This window comes from Odocoileus virginianus, chromosome 28 (genome assembly GCF_023699985.2).
Source record: "Odocoileus virginianus isolate 20LAN1187 ecotype Illinois chromosome 28, Ovbor_1.2, whole genome shotgun sequence".
NCBI lineage: Eukaryota > Metazoa > Chordata > Mammalia > Artiodactyla > Cervidae > Odocoileus > Odocoileus virginianus.
The window spans coordinates 22,008,834-22,036,283 of record NC_069701.1 but is presented as its reverse complement, the minus strand read 5'-3'; the positions used below and the strand labels follow the sequence as shown (position 1 = coordinate 22,036,283).

Sequence of the window (27,450 nt, the reverse complement as noted above, 5' to 3'; positions counted from 1 at the left end):
CAATTCAATTCATAATGCTGTGGATATTTCCAGAGCTTTCATCAGATCTCAGAAGTAGCCAGCATACACATTCATGCATGCCCAGGCACACATGCTCACAAAGATTAAAACCCTCTGAAAGGGTGAAAGCCCAAACTGTGGGCAGCGGGTAGTGAATGGTTGTGAGAAAACGTGTCCAGACCCCTGGATTCTTATCTCAGTAGGAAGAGGCCAGCTTTGCTCCACAACCTTAAACCATGTTTTGAAGTAGACAGCTTGTCTGAAGGCAGTCCATGGAGTGGAAGAAGCAGAGGCTATAGAATGAGTCCAATCTGCCTTGACATCATCTAGGCTCTGTGTTGCCTCAGGGAACTCACTCAACCTCTCTGAGACTGTTTCTTGGTCCAAAAAATACCACTTATCTTAAGGCTATGGACGAAAGTGAAAGTGTTAGTCACTCAGTCGTGTCCAACTCTTTGTGACCCCATGGACTGTAGCCCACCAGGCTTCTCTGTCCAAGGAATTCTCAAGCAACAATACTGGAGTGGGCTGCCATTTTCTTCTCCAGGGATCTTCCCACCCAGGGATCAAACCCAGGTCTCCCGCATCATTGCGGAGTCTTTATGGTCTAAGCCACCAGGGAAGCCCAGGAATTCTGGGGTGGGTAGCCTATCCCTTCTCCAAGGGATCATCCCAACCCAGGAATCAAACCAGGGTCTCCTACATTGCAGGTGGATTCTTTACCAGCTGAGCTACCAGGGAATGATATGGATATAGAGCACCACACTCTGTCTGGATCCTAGCAGACATGCAGAGACCCATTATCATTATGGGTGGATACAATGAATGAACACATACTCCACTCTGCCCCTGGGAGTCTAGCTCAACAGCAGCACAGAATAAAGGAGCAGGGGTGGGACTCAGGCTCTGCTTTCAATCTGAGACAGACGCTGCTTGCCTCGGGGATATGACCTCGGTAGGCCGTGCTGACAGATATGGCTTTCAAGAAAAACGTCTCATTGGTCTTCCAGTAAATCAAGGAGGCAAGGAATCCTTCAGTCAGCTGCATGGACACTGCCTCAATTTGACAAAAGACTTTTGCTCCCACTGGGGGCAGGGACCTGTTGATGTTGTATGGAATGTCCAATGTGTTAGGGTAAAGTCTGAGCTGCTGTAACTAACAGACCCCAAATATCAGTACCTTAAACTAGATAAGAATTTGTCTTCATGTCATAGTAGAAACATGAGGGAAGGGGTGCCGTTCTTAACACGTGGCTTTCTTCCTTGTAGGCACAAAGTGGTAGCCATCATCTCTCACCTAACAGGGATGGAGAGTGTATGCTCAGGGTTTTAAGTTAAGACCCTGAGTTCACCCATCATTAGCTTATATCTCATTTGGCCAGAAGTTAGTGACTAGGGTTCACCGAGCTATAAGGAAGGCTTAGAGACATCCTTTTTTGTTGTTGTTGCCATTGTGTTTGGGGCTGGGGCGGGGGCAGATTTCTTTTATTTGTAACTTTTTGATTTTTATTGGAGTATAGCCAATTAACAATGTTCTGACAGTTTCAGGTGAACAGCAAAGGGATTCAGTCATACAAACGCATAATATAGTTTGCTTTCTGTTGTTGTTTCCCTTCTGGCTGTACTGCGTGGTATGTGGGATCTTAGTTCCCTGACCAGTTCCCTGTGCTCTCTGCATTGGAAGTGCAAACTCGTAACCACTGGACCACCAGGGAAGTCCCTTAGATATGTCATCTTTAACTGGTTTGCCATGTGCCCAGCTAAACCTAATTATTATGGGAAAAGAAGATTATTATGGGAAAGGGTGTATTATGGGAAAATACCTACCAGACTGCCTCATGCAGCTCATGGCATCTTTTTCTCGTTCTGAGCCTGACAACAGTCCGTTCCTTAGGTAAGTGACCTTGATTATGCTCCTCTTTAAGAAACACCCTTCTCCTGCTTCCCTCATAGCTCAGTTGGTGAAGAATCTACCTGCAGTGTAGGAAACCCTAGTTCAGTTCCTGGGTTGGGAAGATCCACAGGAGAAGGGATAGGCTACCCACTCCAGTATTCTTGGGCTTCCTTTGTGGCTCAGCTGGTAAAGAATGCACCTGCAATGTGGGTGACCTGGGTTCGATCCCTGGGTTGGGAAGACCCCCTGGAGAAGGGAAAGGCTACCCACTCCAGTATTCTGGCCTGGAGAATTCTACGGATTATACAGTCTATGGGGTTGCAAACAATCAGACATGAGTGAGCAACTTTCACTTTCACTTTCTTCTCCTGCAAAATACACACACACACACACACACACACACACACACACACACCCCTGTGACTCAGCCCAGATGTGTGGGCATCAGGCCCATGAATATTGGAATATAGAGCTTCAGGTTCCCATGACTGCACGGTATTTTATAATCACCTAGCTCTCTCCATTCCATTATCTTATTTGATCTTTGCCTCAGCTTTGAGAGTTAGGCATAACAAGATTTATTATCTCCTTCTAACTGCAGAAAGTGAGTCTCAGAGAAATGTGTAATTTATCCAAGGCAGCACAATTCATTGGTGCTAGACTCAGAGCATCTGATACCTAATTTAGAGCATTTCCATCTAAAGTCATGGGAAAAGATGGAAAATTGGAACTCAATTCAATTGGAACAAATTCGTTCATTCTTATTAGTAATTTTAGGGGATTGACAATAGTTGAAAAACAAGACAGAAAGTTTACCTTTCTCAGATTGAAAATAATTGAAAAATCAGAGAGAAAGTTTACCTTTCTAAGGCATTGTTGCACCTCCTGATACCTCTCTTCCAAAAGCTACAAGGATCAGAAACATCATGTTCCCTTCTGACAGCACAAACATGTCTAATGTTTGGGACCTCCACTACGATAGCTTATGGTACAATACTGTCTGCCTACTCCTATCTTTCTTAACTAGAGTTTTTGTTTACAGATATTGCAGGTGTCAGTTAGGTGTAAGGAGGAAAGCCATATAATAAAGTTTACACCAGGATGTAAATGTGTAATTAGTTGTTCTTGGAGTATGTTAAAGTTTAAAAAAAGAAAACTTGGTTATGTTCCTAAAAGAACTTTGAATTGGTAATTGGTAGAATTTCAGGGGAGTCAGTAGCCAAGTAAAAAATCATTGAGTTTGGGAGGTTCTATAGGCATAACGTACTCCTTTTACCGATGAAGGTCCATCTAGTCAAAGCTATGGTTTTTCCAGTAGTCATGTACAGCTGTGAGAGTTGGACCATAAAGAAAGCTGAGTACCAAAGAATGATGTTTTCAAATTATGGTGCTGGAGAAGACTCTTGAGAGCCTCTTGGATTGCAAGGTCAAACCAGTCTATCCTAAAGGAAATCAACCCGTATATTCATTGGAAAGACTGATACTGAAGCTGAAGCTCTAATACTTTGGCCACCTGATTCGAAGAGTTGATTCATTGGAAAAGACCCTGATGGTGAGAAAGATTGAGGGCATGAGGAGAAGAGGGTGACAGAGGATGAGATGGTTGGATGGTATTATCAACTCAATGTACATGAGTCTGAGCAAACGCCAGGAGATAGGGAAGGACAGGGAACCCTGGTGTGCTGCAGTCCATGGGGTTGCAATGAGTCAGACACAACTTGGCAACTGAACAACAACTCCTTTGATTGTTATGATGCCCAAAATCTTTTCCTGGCAGGAAAGTCTGCCTTAAAGTAAGATCAAGGGATCGTAGCAACACATTATCATTAATTAAGACCCACTATGTCTCTAGCTCTCTCCTGGGCATATTATTTGAATGACTTCATTCAAGCCTTAGAACAATGCTATCAGTAAGGAGTGATGGTCCTTATGTTACAGATGATAATAGTAAGAGCTGCTATTTTGTTTAGCCTTTGAGAAGTTAAGTTGCTCAGTCGTATGTGACTCTTTGCGATTCAATGTAGGATAGCATACCAGGCTTCTCCATCCATGGAATTTTCCAGGCAAGAGTACTGGAATGAGTCGCCATTTCCCTCTCCAGGGGATCTTCCTGACCTGGGATCAAACCCAGGTCTCCCACATTGCAGGCAGATGCTTTACCCTCTAAACCACCAGGGAAGCCCCAAGTTAGTAAAGTTAGGGAAGTTAGTAAAGGCTGTGTAAATTAAGATATGAGGTTTTGTAAGATTAAATACATTGACGAAGGCCATATTAAGAATTAGACTTCAAACCCCAAGCCCTATAATTCCAAAATTGGTGCTTTTTTAGCATTGCTTCCTCTGATACCCTCATTTCTACCACTGACACTTCTTCATCTGGACAGAGAGATTACTGGGGATGGGATTTCATATATTCATCCTCCAAGTCCACTTTTAATCAAATAATTTAGTACAAAAAATTTTAATATATTGACTGATATGTTTTATATATTTCTACAATATCTTAATATAGAGAAAAGTGTTCACTATGTATTGAAGAGATTATATCCTATTAGAAAAAGTGAAAGTATACATAGAGGACATGTTTCCAGTTTAGAAAGAAAAATGCATAAAGAAATACAATCTGGAAGGATATTTACTAAAACATTCAATGGCTATAATCCTGTAATAGAATTAAAATTTGGAAGTGAATATCTTTTATAATTGTAATGATGTCCATAATCTCTCCTGCACTTATATTGATAACTATAATTTACTATCCTTCTCTTTGGGGTGGGACATTTCTTCCCCCTCCATGAGGTCGATGGAGCTTTCACTCACAGCATGCTGCCTCACTGGACCCAAGAAATGGACATGTGACCAAGCCTGGACCAGTCAGTGTCTGGCACGACTGGTCTCAATGGGCAGCAAACTAAAGTGCTGTTGATATCCCACCCACACTGCTCTGTCCCTTCTCTGAGTTCACCTGCAACAGTGCTGGACAGTTCCCTGGATACTGACGGCTCCCCACCTCCGACACCCATGTCTCTCTTGTTTCTCTCTGAGACTCTTCTCCCGTCTGGTGAAATTTCCTTGCTCCCTCATCTGTGTTCCCTTGTACCCTTTCCCAAATATTCCACCTGCATCAAAAGCCTTGTCTCAGGGTCTAACCTATTAGGGTCTTTTCCCAAAACTTCCCAAACTGAGGTACAGATGAAGCTATCTCTTTCCCCTTGGATGATAATCCATGAGCATGAAATCAGAATTTTGGTGGCATGACTTCTGTAATGTGAGGGTCTGAAAACATGTGACAGATGGACCCACAGAGCCCAGGACTCAGAGAGAGAACCCTCAAGCTGTGAGCATCCTGGGATTCCGCCCACCTGAGGTCAACTCCCCTCTGACCTTGACCTAGACATTACTTTATTACCTTGAGTTTCAACTAGTTTTGAATTGAGTTTCTGTCTCTTGCAAGCAAAAGAGTCCTGGAGGGGTGATGTTTATTCTCTTCTTTTTGCTTGTATTTTTCTCTAATGCAATACAGAAAAGCTTTTTAATGCAAAAAAAAAAAAAAAAAAAAAAGTGGGCGGAATCGTGGAGCTCCTTGGTGGTCTAGTGGTTAGGATTTGGTGCTTTCACCGCTATGGTTCAGGTTCAGTCCCTGGTTGGGGAACTGATATCCCGCAAGCTGTGTCATATGCCAAAAAAAAAGGCAGAATAAAGTTCTAAGGAAAAAAAAAACATTGGAAATGTCTTTGACAGTGTCACCTAAATAGCCCATGTGGGGGCAGAATTCACCCTCTTCTCTTAGTATCAGTGAAACCAGGCCTTTGTGAAACAATGGACTCATTGAACCATGAGTCTTCACAGGCAATCACACTCCCCAAATGCTCCCACAGTGCTGAATGACAGAGGGTGTTTCCTTTGTCAGCTCGACCAGTCACCCTGACTCTTAGACTGATTTGGATGTTGCTTCTCATTTGGCCCCAAAGCTGTGCCCTAGTTAATGACTTGGAAAACCATGTCATCATCCATGTAATCTGCAGAATCCAGGGAGAGCTCTGAACCAGGCATTTCAACTGCAGAGCAAGCATTCACGGGTCCTGCACGTTTTAAAAATGTTTGTGTTATTTCTCACAACTATTTAGTCATTACAAATCCTGTGTAAACAGATGGGCTTATTTGTTTGGGCCTAATAGTTATATTAATAAAATTTGGATATTGTGCATACTGATAATTACAAATATTTGTATTTACCAAGTAATATTCTTTCCATTTAAAAATTCCTTTACGCTAAAGAGAAAGCTGGTTTAGTCTTTACAGAAACATACTAAGGCCTTATGTTCCCGTGGCTTTTTTATAGCCAGAAGTGTTCACAGATTGCTGGGTATTGCTGGGAAAAGGAATGGGGAAAAATGCATTGTCACCCTCTGCTCAGAGCACAGTTACATTTTCATACACAGCTCCATGTCTGTATCTTGAGGCAAACATCAATGAAACAAAACTGGTCCAAATAAGATGGTTCCAGTTCTCAAAAATGTGTAATTCCTTTAAACTGTAATTCCATATTCAGAAATCTGCATTATGAATCCAGATTAGAGCTGTGAGCAAAGATGTATTGACAGATATGTGATGCAGTAGTATTTATAATAAATATTGGAAAAAATTCAAATGTACAATAATTACTTCTTAGTTAAATTGTAGTGTATTCATATCATGAAAATCTGTGCAGCAATTAAAAATAATATATATTTCATGGCAATGGGGCAGAGCTAAATCTACAATATAAGTGAAAGAAAAGGCAGATGGTTGTTCAGTTGCTAAGTTGTGTCCAACTCTTTGTGACCCCATGGACTGCAGCATGCCAGGCTTCCCTGACCTTCACCATCTGCCAGAGTTGGTGCAAACTCATGTCTGTTGACTCAGTGATGCCATCCAACCATCTCATCCTCTGTCTCCCCCTTCTCTTCCTGCCCTCAATCTTTCCCAGCATCTGGGTCTTTTCCAGTGAGTCAGTTCTTTGGATCAGGTGGCCGAAGTATTGAAGTCTCAGCATCTGTCCTTCCACGTAGAAGTATAGAGGCTTTGAAAAAATCAAATTCTTCTGCCTTGGAAGGCTTTACAATTTGGACCAGTGCTGTCCAATAGAACATTCTGAAATGATGTAAATGTCCAAAGCAAAACAGAAAAGGACACCAGAAAAAGCTCATGTCTTTTTAAGAAGGATGGGGAGAATACAATTTGGCCAAAAAAAAAAAAAAAAAAAACCAGTAACATTAAGCTCTAGAGAAAGGAGTCTTTTTGTTACATCTCTTGGGGAATAGTGTCAATCAAAACCCACAATCTCAAGGTAAGAAGAGCTCTTACTCTGTGCCAAGCACTGTACTAGAAGCTTTCATATGCTTAATCTCATTTAATTACTGCATTTTACTAAAAAGGAAAGCAAGGCTTGAAGGATAAGTAACTGCCCAAGAACACACAGCTAGTGGCTTAACTTGGATTCAAACTCCTGACTCTATCTAATTCTAAAGCCCTATTTTCACTATTGGGGAAGAAAATGGCAACCCACTCCAGTACTCTTGCCTGGAAAATCCCATGGTGGGCAGAGGAACTAGCTAGGCTACAGACCATGGGTTTGCAAAGAGTCAGACACGACTGAACATATCATGTTAACTCCACCCAGAAATAGGTTTAAATAGAACATAGAAACATTCTTTAGTGGAATGCAGACTCCACGAGTTTAATTTTAAACATATCATGGATCATTTCCAAGCCCTAATGGTGACATCCCAGGGGACAACTACCATCATGATTAATGAACTCTGAGTTGTCTATCAAAGATAGAGAAAGACTGAGCTGAACTCGTTCAGGCCATTGTTCGATATGATCTCATATCATATCAAATGCTGTAGATTACTAGAACCAATAGAACCAAATTTAGGGCCAATGTCCATGTCCCCTAGACCCAATTTACAAGGGCACTACCAAATGACAAAATCTAAGGTTCAGAGATGTATCTATGCTGCCTGGCAGCTCCCACTGGTGTAAGAGATCTTGAATTTTCAACGTCCCACTTTCTTGGCCACCGTCTTCACCATTGTGTCTTTCTGAATCTTGCTCAGGTTTGACTCAATAGCCTTGAGTTAACTCTATCAACTGCCTATACAGTAAAGCTTCCCAACATCTGTTCTGCTCTACTTGTGGGAATTCCTGCTAGGTTTGCCTGACATTGAACTCAAATCTCCAGCCCCCACCCCCCACCACCATCCCCACTAATTAGGACAGCAACGAAAGTCCAAGGGAAATAGGGACATTCAAGAAAGGGAAGAAAAAAAGACTCACCTCTACTAGCATTTAATAAACGTCAGTTCTCTTGTACCCCATGCATTGAAGTAAAGTGTTAGTCACTCAGTCATGTCTGACTCTTTGTGATCCATGGACTGTAGCCCACCAGGCTCCTCTGGCCATGGAATTCTCCAGGCAAGAATACTAGATGGGTTTCCATTTCCTTCTGTAGGAGATCTTCCTGACCAGGGGTTGAACCTGTCTCCCACGTTGCAGGCAGATTCTTTACTGTCTGTGCCACCGGAGAAGCCGTGTATTAGAAAATTTCTTTTTCTAGTAGTAAATATATTGGAGACCTGATCTCTCTTTCAAAACTGGTTTCCCCAACTTTGGTTTTGGGAACTTAAAGCAGAATAAACACAGAAGACTTAAACTTGGAAATTGATTACTAAGTAGTTATCCCAAACATATAGAACCATTAGAGCAGGTCTTGGGGCTTCCCTGGTGGCTCAGAAGGTAAAGTGTCTGCCTGCAATGTGGGAGACCCAGGTTCGATCCCTGGGTCTGGAGGATCCCCTGGAGAAGGGAATGGCAACCCACTCCAGTATTCTTGCCTGGGAAATCCAGTGGACAGTGAAGCCTGGTGGGCTACAGTCCATGGGATTGCATAGAGTTGGACATGACTGAGTGACTAAAAAGCAGGTCTACCAAAAGAATGATTTTAAAAAGGGGAGGAGGGAGGCAGGAGAAAGAAGTGAATATGTTGTTGTTCAGAAAAATATCAATGTCATTATGGAATAAGAAATCAGAAAATTACAGTTTAGTGTTGTTTTAGTTTAAATTATCTTATAGCTTAGTGGACATTGCAAGAATGGGGGTAGGGGGCAGAAAATCATCATCTTTTCTAAAACTATGTCCCCTAAAGGTTTTGATTAGACCCTGGTTCCAGCCCAGCAGAGCTAGGAGACAATCACCAGGACTTTAGGAAGGAAGATTAGCCAAATATCGGTAGCTGAGATCCTTAATTAACTGAATTCATTTTTCTGAGTTCTACTCCTCAGAGAAAGACAGTCAAATAGATGTAGGCTTAATGCTTCCTAATGAAAGTAGCCTGGTGAATATTATCATTAATTAAAGCAGTAGGTTTTAGTACTGAATTTTTTCTTTTAAAAATTGTTTATAAAAAAATTGTTTATAAACATTTTTACATAAATTTATACATATGATCTTACAACCATTTTTTTTTCAAAGTATAGTCTTTTCCTTTTCTTCCTTTTTTTTTTAACCTCTTGCCCTCTCCCCTCTGTTCATGTCAATGCCCACACTGCCCACCAGTAATCCCAGGTACTTCCTAGAATGTGTGCTTCCACATTTTACTGGAAGACAGACAGACAGACAGACAGACAGACACACACACACACACACACTGGAATGATATACACACTTTAGTGTATCTGCCATTCTTATTTAAAACCTCATGAGAATCTGTTCAAACCAACTGTATGGCTCTAAACCATTCCTTTCAAGGCTACAAAATCATTTCATGCTTTAGACATGCTATTGATCTAATGTGGATTTTTTTTTTTTTATCCTTTGAAAAAAAGAGATGATGCTAGACTTTGTTTCTTAATTTGCAAGTGACCTTGAACACTCACTTCTCCTCCCGGGACCGCTGTTTCCTCACTGTAAAGCAGACATATGGGACGATAGGTGACCTTGAACATCCTCTGCATCTTGTTTTAAACTTCTCTCCTTCTGCGCCTGCACCCACTGTCCTGTGTTTTGCTGCAGTGAGCTGAGAAGGACCACTAGTGCTGACTCAGGAACAAGCATCCTGCCTGTCTGAGTCTCGTTACATTGGACCTACATTTTACACACAGACTAGTTACTTACAGACTGCTCTGAAATGCTGTGGTGAGGGAGGCATGCCCCGAATAGTTGGTGTCCCCCTGACACCCAAGGTTCAAAGCAGAACTGGGCAGTGACGCTGATTACAGAGATCTAAGGTTCTGCTGAGTACGTTGAGATGGACCTTCACCTAAACAGCACACACTTCGCCCAGGCTCTCAGGATGCTCTCAATTGTCTTTAATGAGGTAAATACTTGATTATCACAGGGGCCACACCACTGACTGAGGAGGCAAAGTGTTGCACAGTGATTATCTACTTTGTTAGGCTTTCTGTTCTGTGCACGTCTACCAACAGTGAATCTTCCGGACCAGGGAGAAAGAACTGGATTTATTTGCTAAATCTAAAGGGGCTTCAAACAAAGAAAGATCTATCTGTTAAATCTAGGGCTTCAAACAGATAATTCTTGTGGTCTGGAAAATAACCATTGCTTATTGAAAGAATACCAGGCAGCCAGCTTCAGTGTAGGTACTGCACAGGCATACTCTCATTTAATCCACATACAACCCTTGAGGGAGGTTAATACATATTCTTATTATCCTCATTTTACAGGTTGAGAATTTCTCCCCAAGATCACAGAGCCAGGAGGTGGGGTAGTGTGTCTGGCAGAGCCCACATTCTTAACACAGAACAACACTCCAGTAGAACCAGGCGGTAGCAGACAAGAGGGATAAAAATACTGCATGGCTTTCCTCCTGTTTTATCACTGTCACCTGAAACCCACATTGAGTCCATGCACCTGGCATCTATAGAAGTCCTGGGTGTTTGTAGCTCATAGCAAAATCATCTGAACATAGATACAGACAATGGACCAGAGTCAGCACTGACGTGGGCTCAAATTCTGGCTCTGCGCTCTGACCTTAGGCAAGTTTCTTCGCCATTCTGTCAAACTGGCCAGGCAGCTGTTTGTCACCTGCTGCCCTGCGGACGCGAGGAAGCTGGCACCGCAAGCGCCAGGCTAACACCAGAGCCAGGGCTTGTTAAACGCCGCTTCCTCTCCCTTTTTTCTCCTCCTCTAGCGCGGTTGAGGGCAGCACCTTGAATGCGAAAGGCTGAGCTTCTGGTCCTCTCCTGCCTGGGCCCCAGTTTGCCCCCTGCGACTTGATACAAGCGCTGGCGTCAGGGCTGCCACTGGATGGCCTCTTTTTCACTAAATTCTCCCCCCTCCCCACCTCCACATTCTGCCCGGTAGACACGAGTTTTCAAAAGTAACTATTTATTTGCTTAACTGCAAGAGGAGGAGGGGGAGCAGAGCGATCGAAGGCAAAATCAATTACTATTTTTCATCTTTGACAAAGTAATTAAGGCCATAGTGACTGGCTAATTCCGACCGAATGGCTGCGCGGTGATGGATGCGGATTTACGGCCTGCTCGGCGGCGGTGCTCAGAGCCCGATTATCACTCCACACAGGCGGCGGCCGAGGGCGGGGGATGGAGGCCCGCAGTGGCAGGACCGGAGCCTCCTCGTATTTTAATACTGCGGCTCCCTCCTCGGCGCTGCCCACCCCCGCCCCGCCTCCCGCCCCGCGCTCTCCCCAGCCTTCTCGCCCCTGCCCTGCTGCTAGGCTGATGCCCGCCACTCCACACCCGAATAGACTTCAGATCGACCCATCTAGGTCTCCCCGCTCCGCACTCTGCCTCCGCTCACGCGGCCCCTCCTCTGCAGGATCTAGCCACTGGAAGGGGAGGAGGTGGGAAGTCAAAGCAGCGCCTCCGCTAAAGCCCTGCAGCCACCGCTTCAGCCACCTCCAAAGGGCCTGACGCACGTCGGGCCCCACGCGGGCAACGAGTGCGCACTTGGCCGGGGAGGGCCTGCGGGGGAAACGTCAGACCCGGGGGTGGCGGGGCTGAGCCAGGGCTCGGGGCGGCAGGACCGCAGTACGCCGCCGCCTCTGCGCACTTCCCTCTCTCCCGCCCGGGCCGGGACGTCTGTGCGCACCTGGCACTTGGCGGGGGCGGCTCGAATGCAAATTGCGAAAACGGACTTCGAAGTCGTGACTGTCTTTTGGAAGTCCGCCCAGGGCCTGGAGGGCGAGGCCTACCCGGATCTAAGAGTGCCCGTCCTGGCGCAGAAATTCGGGGCTGCCTTGCCTGCCCTTTACCTAAGTTCTCGAATCCTGCTTTGAATCTTTGCGGACTGTTTGGGAAGAAGCGCCTGGCAGAGCCCCTTGATTTCCCGTACGCTCCGGGAGTCCAAGGTGTTTCCACGATCCCGCCGGGGTCGAAGCAAGCGCCCCATGTGGGATTCCTGGCCTCACCCGCTCTTCTCACCCTCCTGCAGCTAGAGCCCACCACAGTCCCACTCCACCTGCCTTCTTCCCCCTCCGCCACCTCGCTGGGTTTCCCGCCAGAAAAGCGCTATCGGGCCCCCAGACGGCCTTGTTGGGAGGGTTGGGAAGACTCTCCAGGATTCGAAGGTGACTTTCTGAGCCCCCGTCTCCCGCTTTCTAACTGGGAGTTTCTCAAAAACTGTTTTTAACGCTAAATGGAAAAGCCCATTCATGGAAAGCCCTTGAACGATTGTTCAATGTTGAGAGCTTAATAAATGTTCAATCAAAACTACAATGGAAAGAGGCCTGAAGCCCCCACCCCCCGGCCCCCAGGAAATTTGGTGAGGAATAGCACTTCAGGAACCTCTCCCCCTTCCATCTTCATGCAGACCGTGGGTCCCTAGCCGGCTGCTCTTGGAGGGGCAGAGCCAGTGAGCTGAGGCATCCGCGTGCACTGGCGCGGCTCGGAAGGAGGCGGGAGGGCCCCGGCAGGAATGCCCTGGGCGCCCACCGCAATCTGCCGCCGCAGCCTCGCCGCAGCTTTGTCCTCACGCCGCGTGGGGACAGCCCAGTCGAGTGCGACGCCGCCGACCCCGAGGCAGTGGGCACGGCTGCGGGCAGCAGGGTAGGCACAGAATGCTCTGCGGAGCTCCCCGTTTCCAAGGCCTGGAGTTCTCTGAACCGGCTCGGCCAGAGGGGAAGCGTTTGCTACGACCCCCCTGCCAGTCTCCAAACTACCCGCTTTGTAAAAGTGTGTTCCCTGTCTTATGACTGCAGTCATTGCTTTGTACCAGCAGGAAAACCCATCTTTTTTTCTCACTGAGGCCACCTCCACCCTAGCGTCAATACGGTAGACCCTCCTCTGCCGGCACCCCGAGGGCCAGCCCTGCCGCCCAGCTGCCGCGGATGGTGAAGTGGAGGGTCTATTACACCTTGTGCGTCATTCCCTGGCTGTGGTGGATTTTTATCAACAGGGACAGGAAGAAAGAATGGAGTTCCTTTGACTTTGAGAGTGACCTAAGAACCAGATCAGTGTTGGAAATAATTTCTTTTATTTCTCTATAATATTGTCAGAGGAGCTTAAAACACGCAATGAGAATAATCCTAATTTTACTTAGGAATGTCTCTTATTGTGTTCATAGAGATAATGTAGAAATGCAAACACTCGACCTCAGTTTTTTAAGCGAAGACCTATTTTTTAAGGATCCCCCCAACACTGACAGGGAGGTTGGGCTGCGGGAATCTGAAGTCACGTACAGGCAAGGTTGGTACAGCCTTTTAAATGCAGGGCCCCATGCACAGCCATTTCAGGGCTGTGGTGCTTCGTGCAGACCCTCGATCTCTTTAGCGTAATACTGCGGAATCCTCTTCTGCAGGTTTGGAGAGGTGGCAAGGGGATCTAGCCGAGGAGAAAGAAGGAAACACGACAGTGATTTAACTCCTTCCCCTGCGCCCACCTCGGCAGCCCAATCCGATCCATTGGCGGCTGCGCCTCGGCTTGGGTGCAGTGGGACGTGTCCCTCCCATGTTTTCCTTAATTAGGAGGAGGAAAACTTCTGTCATCCCCTCCCGCCGGCTTCGGTTTAGTAATCAGACCCACATGAGTCACGCCGAACACGCAGCCCCCTCCCGCCTGAGTGACAACTGGCCAGCGTACTCTCAGCTGATGTCCCTTTAAAACTCGAATCCAAGGGGGTAATGATTTATCAAACTTGTATTATCAAGAAAATGTCAAACGAAGGGCACCTTGCTTTGCACTGACGCAAACCCGGCCTTTCCCAAGGAGATATAGAAAGCGCCTCTCTTGCTGGAGCCAAACCCAGTCTTGTCAATAGCTGGTTTCACTCTCTACTCGTTGAATCTGTTGCCCGCTTCAGACATGGTGAGTGTTTGCTTTTGTTCTTTTAAGAGGAGAGGGGGCTGCGAGTGTAGGAAGGGCAGATTCGTTTTGGATATTTCTTTGTGAAATGTTCTATGTATTCTGAAAGGCAAAGGGAAGACAACCATAGGTACATTGTACTTGTGAGCATCACCTGGGGGTGGGAAAGAGGTTTCTGAGGCTCTGGAGCTAAGAGGTTAGAGGTGTCGCCCAATCCCGCTATTCTGGGAACTGTCCTTGGTACTGAAAAACCAGGAGCCAGTACTGAAGAGAGCCACCGAGTATAGAGGCACTGAGATAAGAATGCTGGCTGAAGCTGAGATACTTAATTTGGTGCAAATTAAAGGGTTCTGATCTGTGCATTTGTGCAAGAAGGTTAGGTGTGGCTGAGGTGAAGGTAATATGATTATTCTTACAGTATAATAGTAATTGGTGGTATTAATATTTATGAAGCCCTGAAAGATAACATGAAGAGAGAAAGTGGGTGAAAAAAAAATATTGCTGGCAGTTATTTTCATTCTCAACTGGGAGAAAGCAAGTGAAAATTAGTAGTCCTGAGTTTCAGTTCCTAAGCCAGAATAGGGGCATGGGTATTAAACTCTTGTGAATAGCTATTCTTGGGGAGTGGGGAGGACCAAAAATCTTCTCAGGATCTTTTGCATATCTAGGAATCTGGAAGTGAATGTAGGCTGTGTAAGGTAAACCTGGTTACTGTCTTGTGTTTTAAATCTGGTTTATTGTTGTTCTTGTGGGGCTGTTGTTATTCTTTGGTCGTTTTCCTTATCCTTGCCTTTACTACCTGGCGGGTGTGGGTAGTTTTGGGATCGCTGGGATTCACATAACCAATTCGGCCTCAAACACTTGCAGGTGCCAGGGCATCAGCTTTTGTGGCCACAGCTTGTCTATCGCTTATTTAAAAAAAAAAAAAAAAAGCCGCAAATGTGCATTGTTGAATGACAAAGGAAATGGGGCGGAAAATTAAAGAATCTTTCTACAATGGTGATGGGGACCGTGGGCACCCAAAGCCGTGATGTGAAATCCAAAGAAGGCAGGAGCTCATGGCTGTAGGGCTATTTCTGCCCTCCTCTTCCCCCTCTTCCAAAAAACACTTCTGCATCTTTTTTTAGTTCACCTTCTATCAGGGAGGAGAATATTAGCTTCCTTATGTCATCTAGTTATCCGGGAGACAGACAGATTGAGAAATACTGATTACAGTTTTTCTTGAAGAAGGAAAAAAAAATCAATCCAGATTCCAATTTGTTCCCTGGATCTTATGTCTGGATCTGAGTTGTGAACGTCTCTATATGTGGATACAGGTATTTTTTAAGGCTGCCATGACTAGTTTTGCACGAACTTCACGTTGTGTTCGCAGGATTGCAGTGCTCCCAAGGAAATGAATAAACCACCAGCCAACAGCCTGGAGGTGGCGGTGCCCCCGGGCCACCACGATGGCCCGTGCGCGCCCAGGACGAGCCCGGAGCAGGAGCTTCCCGCGGCCACCGCCGCGCCGCCGCCGCGTGTGCCCAGGTCCGCTTCCACCGGCGCACAAACTTTCCATGCCCCCGACACGCGAGCCTGCGAGGCCGAGCGGCCCGGAGGAGCGGGGGCTTGCAAACTGAGTAGCCCTCGGGCGCCGGCGGCCTCGGCGGCTCTGCGGGACTGGAGCGAGGCGCACGGTGCGCAGGCAGCCCCTCCTTCAGGGGGAGCCGGGCCCGGCAATGCGCTGCCTTGTAAGATTCCAGCCCTGCGGGGCCCGGAGGGGGATGCGAATGTGAGTGTGGGCAAGGGCACCCTGGAGCGGAACAATACCCCGGCCGTAGGCTGGGTGAATATCAGCCAGAGCACCGTGGTGCTGGGCACGGATGGAATCACGTCCGTGCTCCCGGGCAGCGTGGCCACCGCTGCCGCCCAGGTAAGCAGGTCGGGCTGGAGCCGCGCCGCCTCCTGCTCCCCAGCCGCGGGAGAGGCGAGCCAGGCCCAAGCGGGTGCACGTGTGCTGATGGGGAGACCGGTTGGCAGCGCCAGGTGATGGATGCGGGGGGCAGCTTTGGGGCTTCGGAAACTCGCACTGCGCTGGGGGGTCGTTAGTTCAGGGGCTGGAGGGCTGCCGCAACCCTGCCAGAGGGCTCAAGACCTTGGGAGCTGCCACTATCTGCTCCTTCCCAGCCTCAGTGGTAGCGGCCATCCAGGTGCAGACTCGTCACGCAGTTGAGGCGTTTAGATTCTTACCCCTTTCCGCAGACAGGACTCCCCCTCTTGTTAACCACGGGATCTTTTTTTAACTTAATTTTAAAAGGAGAAGAAAATGCAGAGAAAAACCTGGGCGGGGGAAGGGAGGAACGATGGTTTAGTCCTGTGGGCTTTGTACTGCAAGTTACAATAATCGTGGGAACTCATTTGATAAGTGGTTTATATGAGGCCACTACTGAAGTTTAAGCCTCAGAGCTTATCTTTTCCAAAACTTGTACCTAATTTCGTGTATATATTTTTCTTAGAGTACTCCTCTCAATTGGATAAGCTTCAGGCCCTACAAACCTGGATTCACCTGTGCATTTGATCCTTTAGATTCAATCAGAGGCATGAAAAACCCACAAAGCAAATCCCAATCCTGAGTGGGGGAGGAGGCAGCTGTTATTGGTGGCCCCCCTCCCATATGGGCTTTTATCTTCTCCCACTCCCTCCAGTCTCTCCCCTCCTTCTCTGATTTCTTCCCTCCATCCTGTTTCATAGACTTCAGCTCTTCCTTTCCCACTGCGTGCCTCTCCACAGCCTCCTCCCCTGGGCTCAGGCGCTAAGCCTGTGTATCCAGTGGGGGGATTCTTGAACCAGAACATCTCCCTGTGTGAGATCTAGGGTTTATGTAGTCCTTCTTAGTTACTCTAGTGTTTGTAGACTCACACACACACTTATCCACACAGCAAGCGCTCAGCTGTTAAAATAACTAGAAGTGGATGTAACCTTAGGCTTTCCCACTCGCCCTTGCTCTTGGGGTCCACCTCTGGAGCGTTTGACTGTGTGCATTAACTGCCTGTGACAGCCTGTGCCCAAGAGTGTGACCCCAGGTGGAGGCAGAGAATTTGTCTCACATGTCTTGCTTAACCTCCGCACTGCGGCAAAAGGAGCCGGAACTCCCACCCTTTCTAGCCCTGGAAGAATTGAAGGGGGAGGGCACTGGAGATGGTACGTGCGTGGGAGGTAGCAGGGATATTAAAGATGGTCAGTGTAGATCAAGCCCTGCCTTTACCTATTTCCAGCTCTGCCTGTCTTTCTGATTCTGGTCTTTCTGCCACCCACCTTGCCCCTCCTCTCTCCCCCAGACCTCCTTCCCATCTTGCCAGCTGCTTCTTTATCCTCCATGGCCTGTGGAACAGTGTGAACAGGCCAGAATGCTAGAATAGGAGGTGGAGGATCACGGAGGAGGGAGCAGGACCAGGGCTCAGGTCCCTGGAAGCTTTGTGTCGTGTCCAGGTGTCCTGAACACTTTCTGAGTTGATTTTCAGTTTTTCTTTCTGCCTTTCAGTAAGGCATTCCAGAACTAGGGACTGCCCTAAGAGAGCATCTTAGTGTGGGCTTCGAGAGGTGAGCTCCCCAAACCCATAGACTGCAGGAGCTGGAGGGTGCCTCGGGGGGACCGTGATTCTGAACCCCTCAGTTTACAGATAGGGACACAGAAGCTCCGAGAGAGCCAGTGGCTTGCCTGGGGTTATCCAGCTGGGTAGGACCAGTGTAGACCAGAACTCAGGGTTTTTGATGTCCTGTTTCTTTCCAAGTCTGTTTCTCCGTCCCCCTCTTGTTTCACCCCTATAATTCTCTCCTTCCCATCTCCCTTTCCCTAGAGCTGAAAAATACCCTTTTAATGAGCTGAGAGGCAGCTTCTGCCATAGGCTTTGGAGAGAGTGATGTAGGGGCTCTGGCTGGCTTCAGGCATTGCAGCTCTCTTTCTGGCCTTAGCATGGACTCCAAAAAAAAAAAAGAGAGAGAGAGAGAGAAAGGGGTGTGTTGAGGAATCTTGGGAGGTAGGGGATGTTTAGGAACCTGCTTGCTGGGGACCCTAGGCATGATATTGGGGCCTGCTTGCCAAAGGAACTCTTGGTCAGGGGTTGGGGATGGCGGGATCTGCTTGCAATCAACCTACAGGTCCAAGGTTTGGGGAAAGCTGCTTGCTGGTGTGACTTGACTGCGGGATTTGGGAAAAGAGGGGATTCAAGAGTCTCTTAGAGATGGATCTTCACATCAGAATTGGGAGCCTGCCTGCTGAAAGCGTGCAGGGTTGAGGGGTCAGGGCCCTGCCTGCCGATGCATCCTCATGTGAAAAGTGGGGGCCTGCTTGCTGGGAAGGACCCTCAGCTTTGTGGGGGGGGGAGTGGAGGAGGGGCGGAATGGGGCCTGCCTGCCGACCTACCTAGGGCTGTGATCCGACAATGTGCTTTTCCGCCCCCAGGAGGACGAGCAAGGGGATGAGAATAAGGCCCGAGGGAACTGGTCCAGCAAACTGGACTTCATCCTGTCCATGGTGGGGTACGCAGTGGGGCTGGGCAATGTCTGGAGGTTTCCCTACCTGGCCTTCCAGAACGGGGGAGGTATGGCTTTTCAGCTCTTTCCGCCGCGGCAGGGCGGGCGCTTGTGGGTTGGCGGGGGACCTGGAGCAGGGGATGCAGAATCTGGGGACTCGGGCTGAGAGACGAGGCTCAGGGCAGGCCCTTCACCCTCCAGCTCCATCCCCTGTAGGCGTCCATGGGAAGCCGGAGAGCAGGAGCTACCATACCTGGTTGGTGCTAGATTCAGGAGGCTTTTATCTGCAGATCGCGCTCAGGGGAGAGATGGGTTCCCGCAGGCCCCATTGTCCACTTGGGAGGCCGGGTCCTGATTCAGGGGAACACTGATGCAGGCGAGTTCAAATCCTAATTTAGCCCACAAGTTATTCCGGTACAAGTTATTCCGATGCCCTCCTCGCACATGAATAGTTTTAGAGCCAGGAGCTGTGCTGCCCTGGACATTGAATTAAATATGTGATAAGACAGTAGCCTGGAAGTCTGAGCCTGCCGGGCACTTGGGTCTTGCAGAGGACAGAATGCAGGCGAGCCAGGAGGTGGGCGCGCAGAGTGGCTGGGGCTTGTGCTCTTGAGAATCCAGTAGAAGCACTCACACAGATATGTCCTCTTGGGCACAAGCAGGGTTTATTTTGACTTTAGCAAAAACGGTTTCCGTTGTATTTGTCCTCACTGGGTGGAAGGAAAACCGTTTCTAAAATGGGGTGGGCGCCAGTCACGCACGCACCAGCTGCCAGGCCTCTAGGATCCATTGAGCCTCTCCTGAACCCACCAAGGAGGGACCCGGCACATCTGGGGCCCCCTCTGCTTGCCCTGGCAAAGCTGAGGCACCACAGAGCTGGGCTAAGCCTAGCCCCCTCTACAAACAGGAATTTGCACCGAGGTTCCTCTTTCACAGCTTCTCAACTGGACCAAGGAGATAAGAAATGCGCCCCTCGCCCCATCGGGTTAGGCAGCTTAAGGGTTTGGGCTTTGTTTGTTTCTTTGTTTTTTGGTCTCTGGGTGAGCTCTCCAGGTACGGGCAGGAGGGACAGGTGCAGTGCCACGTGATGATGAAAAGAGAAAAATATGTTAACACCCCTCCCCCTGATTCCAAATCAGGACACTGTTGACAAGGATTTATGAGGAGTGCAGAGTGGTTATGATCACGGAGGGGTGCCCTGGAAACAGAAGAGCGCCTGCTGGTCACACACAGACACAGCCGCCCCAGCTGTGTTTCCGCTTGGTTCTCTGCAGGGAGTCCCCAGACCAGGGTGCTGTGATAAAGCTTCCAGTGCCAGAAAAGGGGGCGGACAGCCAGGGTGGGTGAGGGAGGGAGTTCCAGTCCAGGGAGCAGGGCAGCTTTGCAGCCAGACCCTCTGCTGGATGAGTGAGAAGGGCCTGAGCTTTCCTCGCCCGCGATCTGAGAAATACAAAGATCTCAGAAAAAACATGACCTGAGAAAAACTCATGCTGCATAGGGAGTTGAATCCGGCCACCAGGAGTGAAGGCAACCTTTTCTGCAAGCACTGTGGCTCCAGCCCCTTCAAGGGGATGGAGGGGAGGGGGATGGAGGGCTCGCTTGCTTCCTCCCTCCCGGGAACAAAAGAGAAGGGCTGCATGATCCACATCTTTCTCAAAAACCCATTCAGGAGAGGATAAAGCAAGAGCCCTGGTTTTACTCCCCAGCAGTCCCTGGCCTTCCTCCTCTGGAGGGGCCCTGACAGGAAAGGCCCTTCCAGCAGGAGGAACTGACAAGAGAAAGATCAGCTTTCCTTCTGTGAAGCCCAGTGTTCTGGGCTCTGGTGTCATGAGTCCCCAAATTGGTTCTGACTGTGCAACAGCCCTCCCTGGTCCAAACCTTTTCAAAGATCATGGCTAGTCCCCAAGCTCCTACCAAACAACCCCAAAGAATCCTGGAGGATGAAGACCCCCAGGAACCCTCAGCCAGTCTCTGGAGACCTGCTAGCTCCTGGAGCCCTGGCCTGGGTGTTCTAGAGAACAGAGAGGAAGGATCAACAGCATTGGAAGCCCGTAGTCTAGATAAGACATCCACATAAATATTGCCAAGTACCTGGTGTTGGGAGGGGAGGTTAAATGGGAGGGTAGAGAAGTGAGACTTCCTGGGGGAGGAGGCATTTGAGTTGACCTTGAAGGATGGAAGGGACTTCTCACATGGAGAAGGAAGTTGAGACCTGTGTGAAGGCTGAGGTGGAGGGGGAAGGATGTCCCCACCACCCATCTGGTTGGTAGAAGGTGTGCAAGTAACTCAAGTTGAGGGCCCCTGCAGTCTAGTTTAGCAGATTTGGAGGGTGGAGATCCCAATGAGATTTAACTGAATCTGAGTCCTGTAGTAATCAGAAGTGTGGATTTGTTGAACATTGGAAGGAAGGGCTTAATTTGGGGATGCTGAAGTACTAAAACAAAAGAATAAAGTCCACTCAGCCTGCAACCCCCAACAATCCATCCAATGGGGAATTGAAAAAGTAGTGTGGTTGCAGGGTATCCTGGCATTGTGTAGAGGATGGCTCCTATATGTCCCTGGGTGCTGGTGGTTGAGCTGGAATATCAAAATCTTCCTGGAGAAGGCGAGCTCCCCGAGGGGGAGGATGGAGCCTGCCTGCCTGGGCCTCTCTGAGCACTCATCTCCCACTCTCTCTTTCCAAGGTGCTTTCCTCATCCCTTACCTGATGATGCTGGCTCTGGCAGGGTTGCCCATCTTCTTCCTAGAAGTGTCCCTGGGCCAGTTTGCCAGCCAGGGGCCGGTGTCTGTGTGGAAGGCCATCCCAGCCCTGCAAGGTGAGTGCTCCCTGCTTCCTAGCTGCCTCAGTCCTTCCTTGCCCTCTCTGGCACCAAATGGCCCCAGGGAGTGAGACCTGCTTCTGTAATTGGGAGAACCCATTCCTTCCTTCTCTATGTGATCAGTTTCGCCACTGGGGCCCAAGATCATCTCTGGCATCACTGTGTTCCTGGCAGAATGTCTCGATGTCCCTGGTAGACACAGAGTCTATTCCACTGTTAATGTGTCCATCTGTAAGAGGGAGCCAGCACCTACATTCCCCTGCCCTGCACCCAACCATAAAGATTCCACAGGTTCTGGAGGAAACGAATCCCTGAAACTTTTGCTTCCACAGGCTGTGGCATCGCAATGCTGATCATCTCCGTCCTAATAGCCATATACTACAATGTGATTATTTGCTACACACTTTTCTACCTGTTTGCCTCCTTTGTGTCTGTGCTGCCCTGGGGCTCCTGCAACAACCCTTGGAACACGCCAGAATGCAAAGACAAAACCAAACTTTTACTAGGTAAGTTTGGATATACCTGCACCAGGCTTATTGTTCATTCATTCATTCATTCAGTGAGGATGAACTGAGCACCTATGACGTTTGTCAGGTTCTATACTAGATGCTGGGGGTATAGAGGTGAAAACACATCTCGAATATAGTTAGTTCTAATGTTTAAGAAACTCGTGGTCTAGGCCGGGTAATCAAATTTTTGTTTGCTCATGAATAGCTGGAGTGTTTGTTGAAAATGTAGAACTGCAAGTCCCACCAAGTAATCTGACTTACTAGATTTGGCTAGGGTTGGGTCCCCAGGTGACTCCTGCACATGGTACTGTCTGTAAAAAACTCCTAGTCTGTAAAAAACTCCTAGTCTGGAGTCTAGGAGAGTGAGGCATGCAAGCCTGGGTCCACACTTCTCCGAATGCTGCCCAGAGCATGGGGCAAACACATGAGAACAGACGCTTGACCTACAGGCCTCTGATAGGAACATAACGAAGTGCCTAGAAGAGGGAAGGCTGTCTGGGGAGGCAGGGCATGTTCCTGGGGAACACTGGTTCAGACCTGAAATACTTTGGGGCTTGGGGGAACTGTCACCTTGCTAGGTCAAGGGCAAAACGGTGGCAGTGAGGAGGGGCGGGGCAGAGTGGCTGGCAAGGCTACTGGTATGTGAGGTGTTTTGCCCCTGGTGGTACATGCGTTTGCGTCAGGTAACTTCTCTCTGGGTCTCAGTTTTTCTCATTTGAAAAATAGAAATGCTAACAACATTCTTCATCTGCTTACCGCACGGGATTGCTGTAAGGAGAAAAGTGGAGGATGTGGTCCTAGTTGGGAAGCCACAAATAGAAGGTGCTAGAACCAGATGCCTTTGACAGTGCCGATCATTCTCGTGAACACCAGTCAGCACGCAGTTTCTTCTTTCCCCAACACGTCTGTTATTCCCTTTAAGCAGTCAGAATCCTGTGTGTCTTAGTGTCGGTCCGCCAGCCCAGCTCGTTTGCCTGGACAGCCTGCACGCTGCCGAACAAGGAAGTTACTTACACGCTTTGAGTGTGTAAGAGAGAAAGATGACCCATCCCTCACACCTCCCCCACCCCCAAGAGATGCATGTTCCTAAAGGTGGGAACTCACACTGGAGTACTTTTACACACCTGTGCGTGGGCACACACAACACATCCTGCCTCCACCCGGCGGCCCTTTGGATGAGATTGCCAGAGAGCTGACACTGGAGACACTTGCTCATCAAATTCAAACCCAGGGCACCTGACGTGCTCAGAATGAGGATCTGAGGGATTCCCTGGAGTGGGGACATTCATGGACATGAATTTGAACAAACTCGGAGAAAGAGTGAAGTACAGGGAAGCCTGGCATGATGCAGTCCATGGGGTCCCAAAGAGACTGACACTACTTAGCAACTGAACAACAGCTGGTGTGGGGCTCACCAGTGGAATGAGCAGGGGCAAGGGCCCCTCTAGACCCTGGGCTTCAGTGCCTTCATCTTTACAGTCTCCATATGGATGAACTCTAAAGTTAGGAGCAGTGGTTTTCAACCCAAGCTGTTACACATGGGAATCCCCTGGGAACTAGCAAATCAGGACATCACTTAGAGTTGAGCCCAGACCAAGTAAATTGGACTCTCCGGGGATGAAGCCTAGTACTCTGTAAAACTGTATTTTTACAGTTCTCCAGATGCACCCAGGAGTAGGAACCACCAGGCTGGTGCTTGCCCACAGCCCTTGGTCTGCCCTTAACCACATTTGGAATGGAGTGCCCACCTTCTTGCCCTGTTCTCCCTACCGGCTCAGAGCCACCTTTGCAAAGCCGCTGAGAGAACCCCACTCAGTAAGCTAGCTGTTCGCAGATTCACCACTGACAATCAGCTGCTGGAATGGATTCCTGAAACTGGCTGCTACTTTGGCAAAGTGCATTGTCCAGGATGTGGGGTCTGGAGTGAAGAAAAGCCTCAAGTTATCCCAGTGCCCGGACTATCCATCCAGGATTGTGTCTGGGACAGAAGTCACTTTCTGAGGGCGCGCCTGCTCAGGGAAGGCTGTTGCCTTGATCCAGCCTCCAGGGAAGCTTCCCTGGGCACTTCCACCAGGGCCTTCTTGGGTCATGGTGATCGGTGTCTTGCATCTGTCCCTTGGGAGGGATGGTAGTTCAGAAACACTGTTCATTCTGCTAACAATATCCACTAGTATTTATGCAACACAGTAAGCCCTAACAGTAATAGCAAGCATCACTTACCATGTTAAACTCTTTAAAAATTCATATTACCAATGTTAGGATGGACAACAAGCCAACATATGGGTTTAATTGTTATTTCCATTTTAAAGGTAAAAAATCTAGAGCTCAAGTTCATAAAACTAGCTCTGTGGTAGACCTAGGATTTGATCACAAGTTTGCCTGCCTCCCAAGGCCATGGTCTTAACCATTGCCTAGCCTACACAGCAGCTTCATAAATGATGTCTCTGCTATTCCTAATAAGAACCCTATGAGTCCGAAGAGGCAGATGACGTTGTCACTATTTTGCAGGTGACAAAGTGGACTCTTAAGCCTCAGAGGGTGGAAGTATCCAGTCCCTCATCTCTAGGTAGAGCCAGCACCAGAATTAGGGTCTCAATGACCCCAATTCTCTGCTCATCCAGGGCTCCTGAAGGCTTTATTCTGTCAGCCTTAGCAGAGTGACATCTGCCCAGGTGTTTATAGCTGAGATTCTATGGGGTTTAAAAGAAAGCTCATTTGAACAGTAGTTTTGACTCAGTCATACCACTTCTGGGGATCTACGGTTAAGGGAAAATCAAAGACATGGGTAAGGACTATTCAAGATTGTTCATTGTAGTCACATTTATAGCCTAGGAAAACACGGGGAATGCTTAGATATGTAACAAAAATTCAATAATTCCATGGTTCAAATAACAGTGCATTTTTAAAGACTAAAGAATACTTCATTGTCTTTAAAAATGAATATTCATAAAACATAGGGATATCATCAGCACATCATGTTAAATGTAAAAGCAGGGTACAGATTTATAGTATAATTTTCTTTTTATTAACAATAATGTGCTCACTAGAAAACATATAGGAAAGTGACACACAGCATATTACCTGGTAGATTTGGAGCCATTCTTTTCTTCCCCTTTCCCTAGATTTTCTACCAGGGATTTTCTATTTATTTTATGGTTAGAGAATGTATATGTATATGTATACATGTACATTTATATATAGTGTGTGTGTATTTTTACAGCAACCTGAACACAATGACTGGGCCAGGCATGTGGGTGCAGGCCTTGCTGGTTTTGTGGAATTTTTTTTTCTGGCTCATAATATCCCAGGGAACATGAAAGGAAGAGTGAAGATATTATTACAGCAAAGCACTTTACCTTATGTGTCAAACCATAAAAATGATGCAAGCTCTGAGCAGAGAGAGAAATGGACATTTTGCATTCTATTCCCTGGAAGCATGCGGATAGGCTCGGCTGATCTTATCTCATTCTTAGCTGGTAGTTTAAAATTTTTTGTTTGTTTAAAGTGGAGGTCTCAGTTTCCCCTCTTTCAGTGGAACCCCTCCATCTGTTCTTTGCTGGGTTTTATAAACTTGACCGTTTTCCATGACCAGGGCCAGGCTATCCTTTTTATAAGTATTGACCCTGTGGGGTCCTAAAGTGACTTAGAAAAGGGGATGACTTGCAGAGACATAGTCAGCTTTGTAGCCTCATTTTTCCGCTGGACAAGATGGGAGTTCAAAGACTTCTGTGCTGATCCATTGGCTAAGACACCATGTTCCTAATGCAGGGGGCACAGGTTCGATCCCTGATCAGGGATCTAAGATGCTGCGTGCTGCATGGTGTCAGCAAAAAAATAAAATAAAGGGAGTCCAGACAATGATGTCCCAGGCTGCCTCCCAAATGGTCATTCTGAGAGGCTTGTTTTTGTTGTTTGTCACTAAGTCGTATCGGTCTCTTTGCAACCCCATGGGCGGCAGCATGCCAGGCTTTGCTGTCCTCATTTAGGAAGTGGAAAAACTCCCTCCCCTAATGCAGTGTTCCACAAATGACCTCCCAAGCTCATCCACCCCCTTATAACCCCATAGCCACCCTATCCTGTGATAGCGGCAGCTGGTCCCAGGAGAGCAGGATAGATTCCCTGGCCATTGTGACCTTCACTTACAGCAGGAAGGGTTTTATCCCACGGCCTCTGAGCTTTGCTAGGGACACACCGCCGGGGACCCCCCTCATCACTCAGATGCCAGGATGCTGTACCTGCCCCGGCTCAGTCCACTGGTAGAGCTTGCCACACATTTCTAAGGTGTAGATTGTGAGAGAGGCTGCTATCCTTAAGGACATTCAACCCTCTGGGTAGTTGTAATGTTGAAGGGCTAATCCATGTCCTGCTGAGTGAGACCAGAGACTGCTTTTTGAAATCAGGAGCTAGCTGGGTTACCTAAAATGGGAATTGCACAAACACCATTTCTATTTCTGGAATGGCTTAATTTGCATTAGAACTTTAATTCAACGATTCCTTTCCTACCTAGTCTTTCGTGTGCTCTCATTTATTCCTGATTGCCCAAGTAAAGAGAATCCTTCCCACCGCTTCCAGTTCAGCGCGACCCTTATCGCGGTTCTTTGTTCAGGGTTGCTGGGCCGCAGAGCCGGCTGGCGGCAGGGCCCGGCGTTCCTTTGCGGGCGGACCTGAAGGCGCAGTGCGCTGGGAAGCGCGCTCCTGCCGCCCAGTGGTGGGAAGGGATATCGCAGCGGTCCGCAGTGCCGCAGGGACGCTGTGACCTTGCGCTGCGGCGGTGAGTGGTAATCCAGACACGCCCAGAGACGCGCGCTAGGGAAGCTGCCCACGTGTTTCCCTGTGGCAGGTTTGGAAGCAAGCGATTTGAAGTTTGCCCGTGTGTTAGCGATCTCTTCCATCATAGAGGGCTGGAATTTTTGGCAGGAGGGCTGGAATTTTTGGCAGGAGGGCTGGAAATAACTTCTGTGCTTCTTTAGGGAAAAGGGACATGGGTGTTGCTTTAATTGCCTTCAACCTGGTCCCCACTGGGGGAAACAAATGCTTCCTTGGTAAATAGTTGATAGTTTTGAGCTCAGAATCCCCCTGAAACTGTTATTTGATTAAAGAAGATAATATTGAGTAAGAAGGTTTTTTGAGAACTCTCTAAGTGGTGCTTCTCAAACTCCAGAGATATTGCAGGAGGCATTTTGCAATGTTCACAGACATTTTTGGTCACAAGTGGGGTAGGGGGAAGATAAATGTTCCTGACATCTAGTGGGCAGAGGCCAGCGATATTGCTAATATAATACCCTGCGATGCTCAGGACAGCCTCCTCACCACAGAGAATTTTCTGATCCCAAGTGTCAGTAGTACCGCTGTTTAGAAAACCTGTCGTCTAAGGAACCAATCAGAGGTAAGGGGTTC

At 48.0% G+C, this 27,450-nt stretch overlaps 1 protein-coding gene across 2 annotated transcripts in view; it reads left to right on the top strand.

Moving 5' to 3' along the window:
- The window catches only part of SLC6A5 (solute carrier family 6 member 5), an 86,645-nt gene that overhangs the window by 15,970 nt on the left and 43,225 nt on the right, over positions 1-27,450 (top strand). The window contains exons 1-5 of one of the 2 annotated variants that reach the window (XM_020892465.2): positions 13,429-14,216; positions 15,586-16,125; positions 18,655-18,793; positions 21,410-21,541; positions 21,877-22,050. In XM_020892465.2, the coding sequence (XP_020748124.2) occupies positions 14,214-14,216; positions 15,586-16,125; positions 18,655-18,793; positions 21,410-21,541; positions 21,877-22,050 (988 nt within the window). In that variant the 5' untranslated portion in view covers positions 13,429-14,213. Of the gene's footprint in view, positions 1-13,428; positions 14,217-15,585; positions 16,126-18,654; positions 18,794-21,409; positions 21,542-21,876; positions 22,051-27,450 lie in introns of those variants that run through there. The other variant, XM_070457288.1, reaches the window with a different exon arrangement.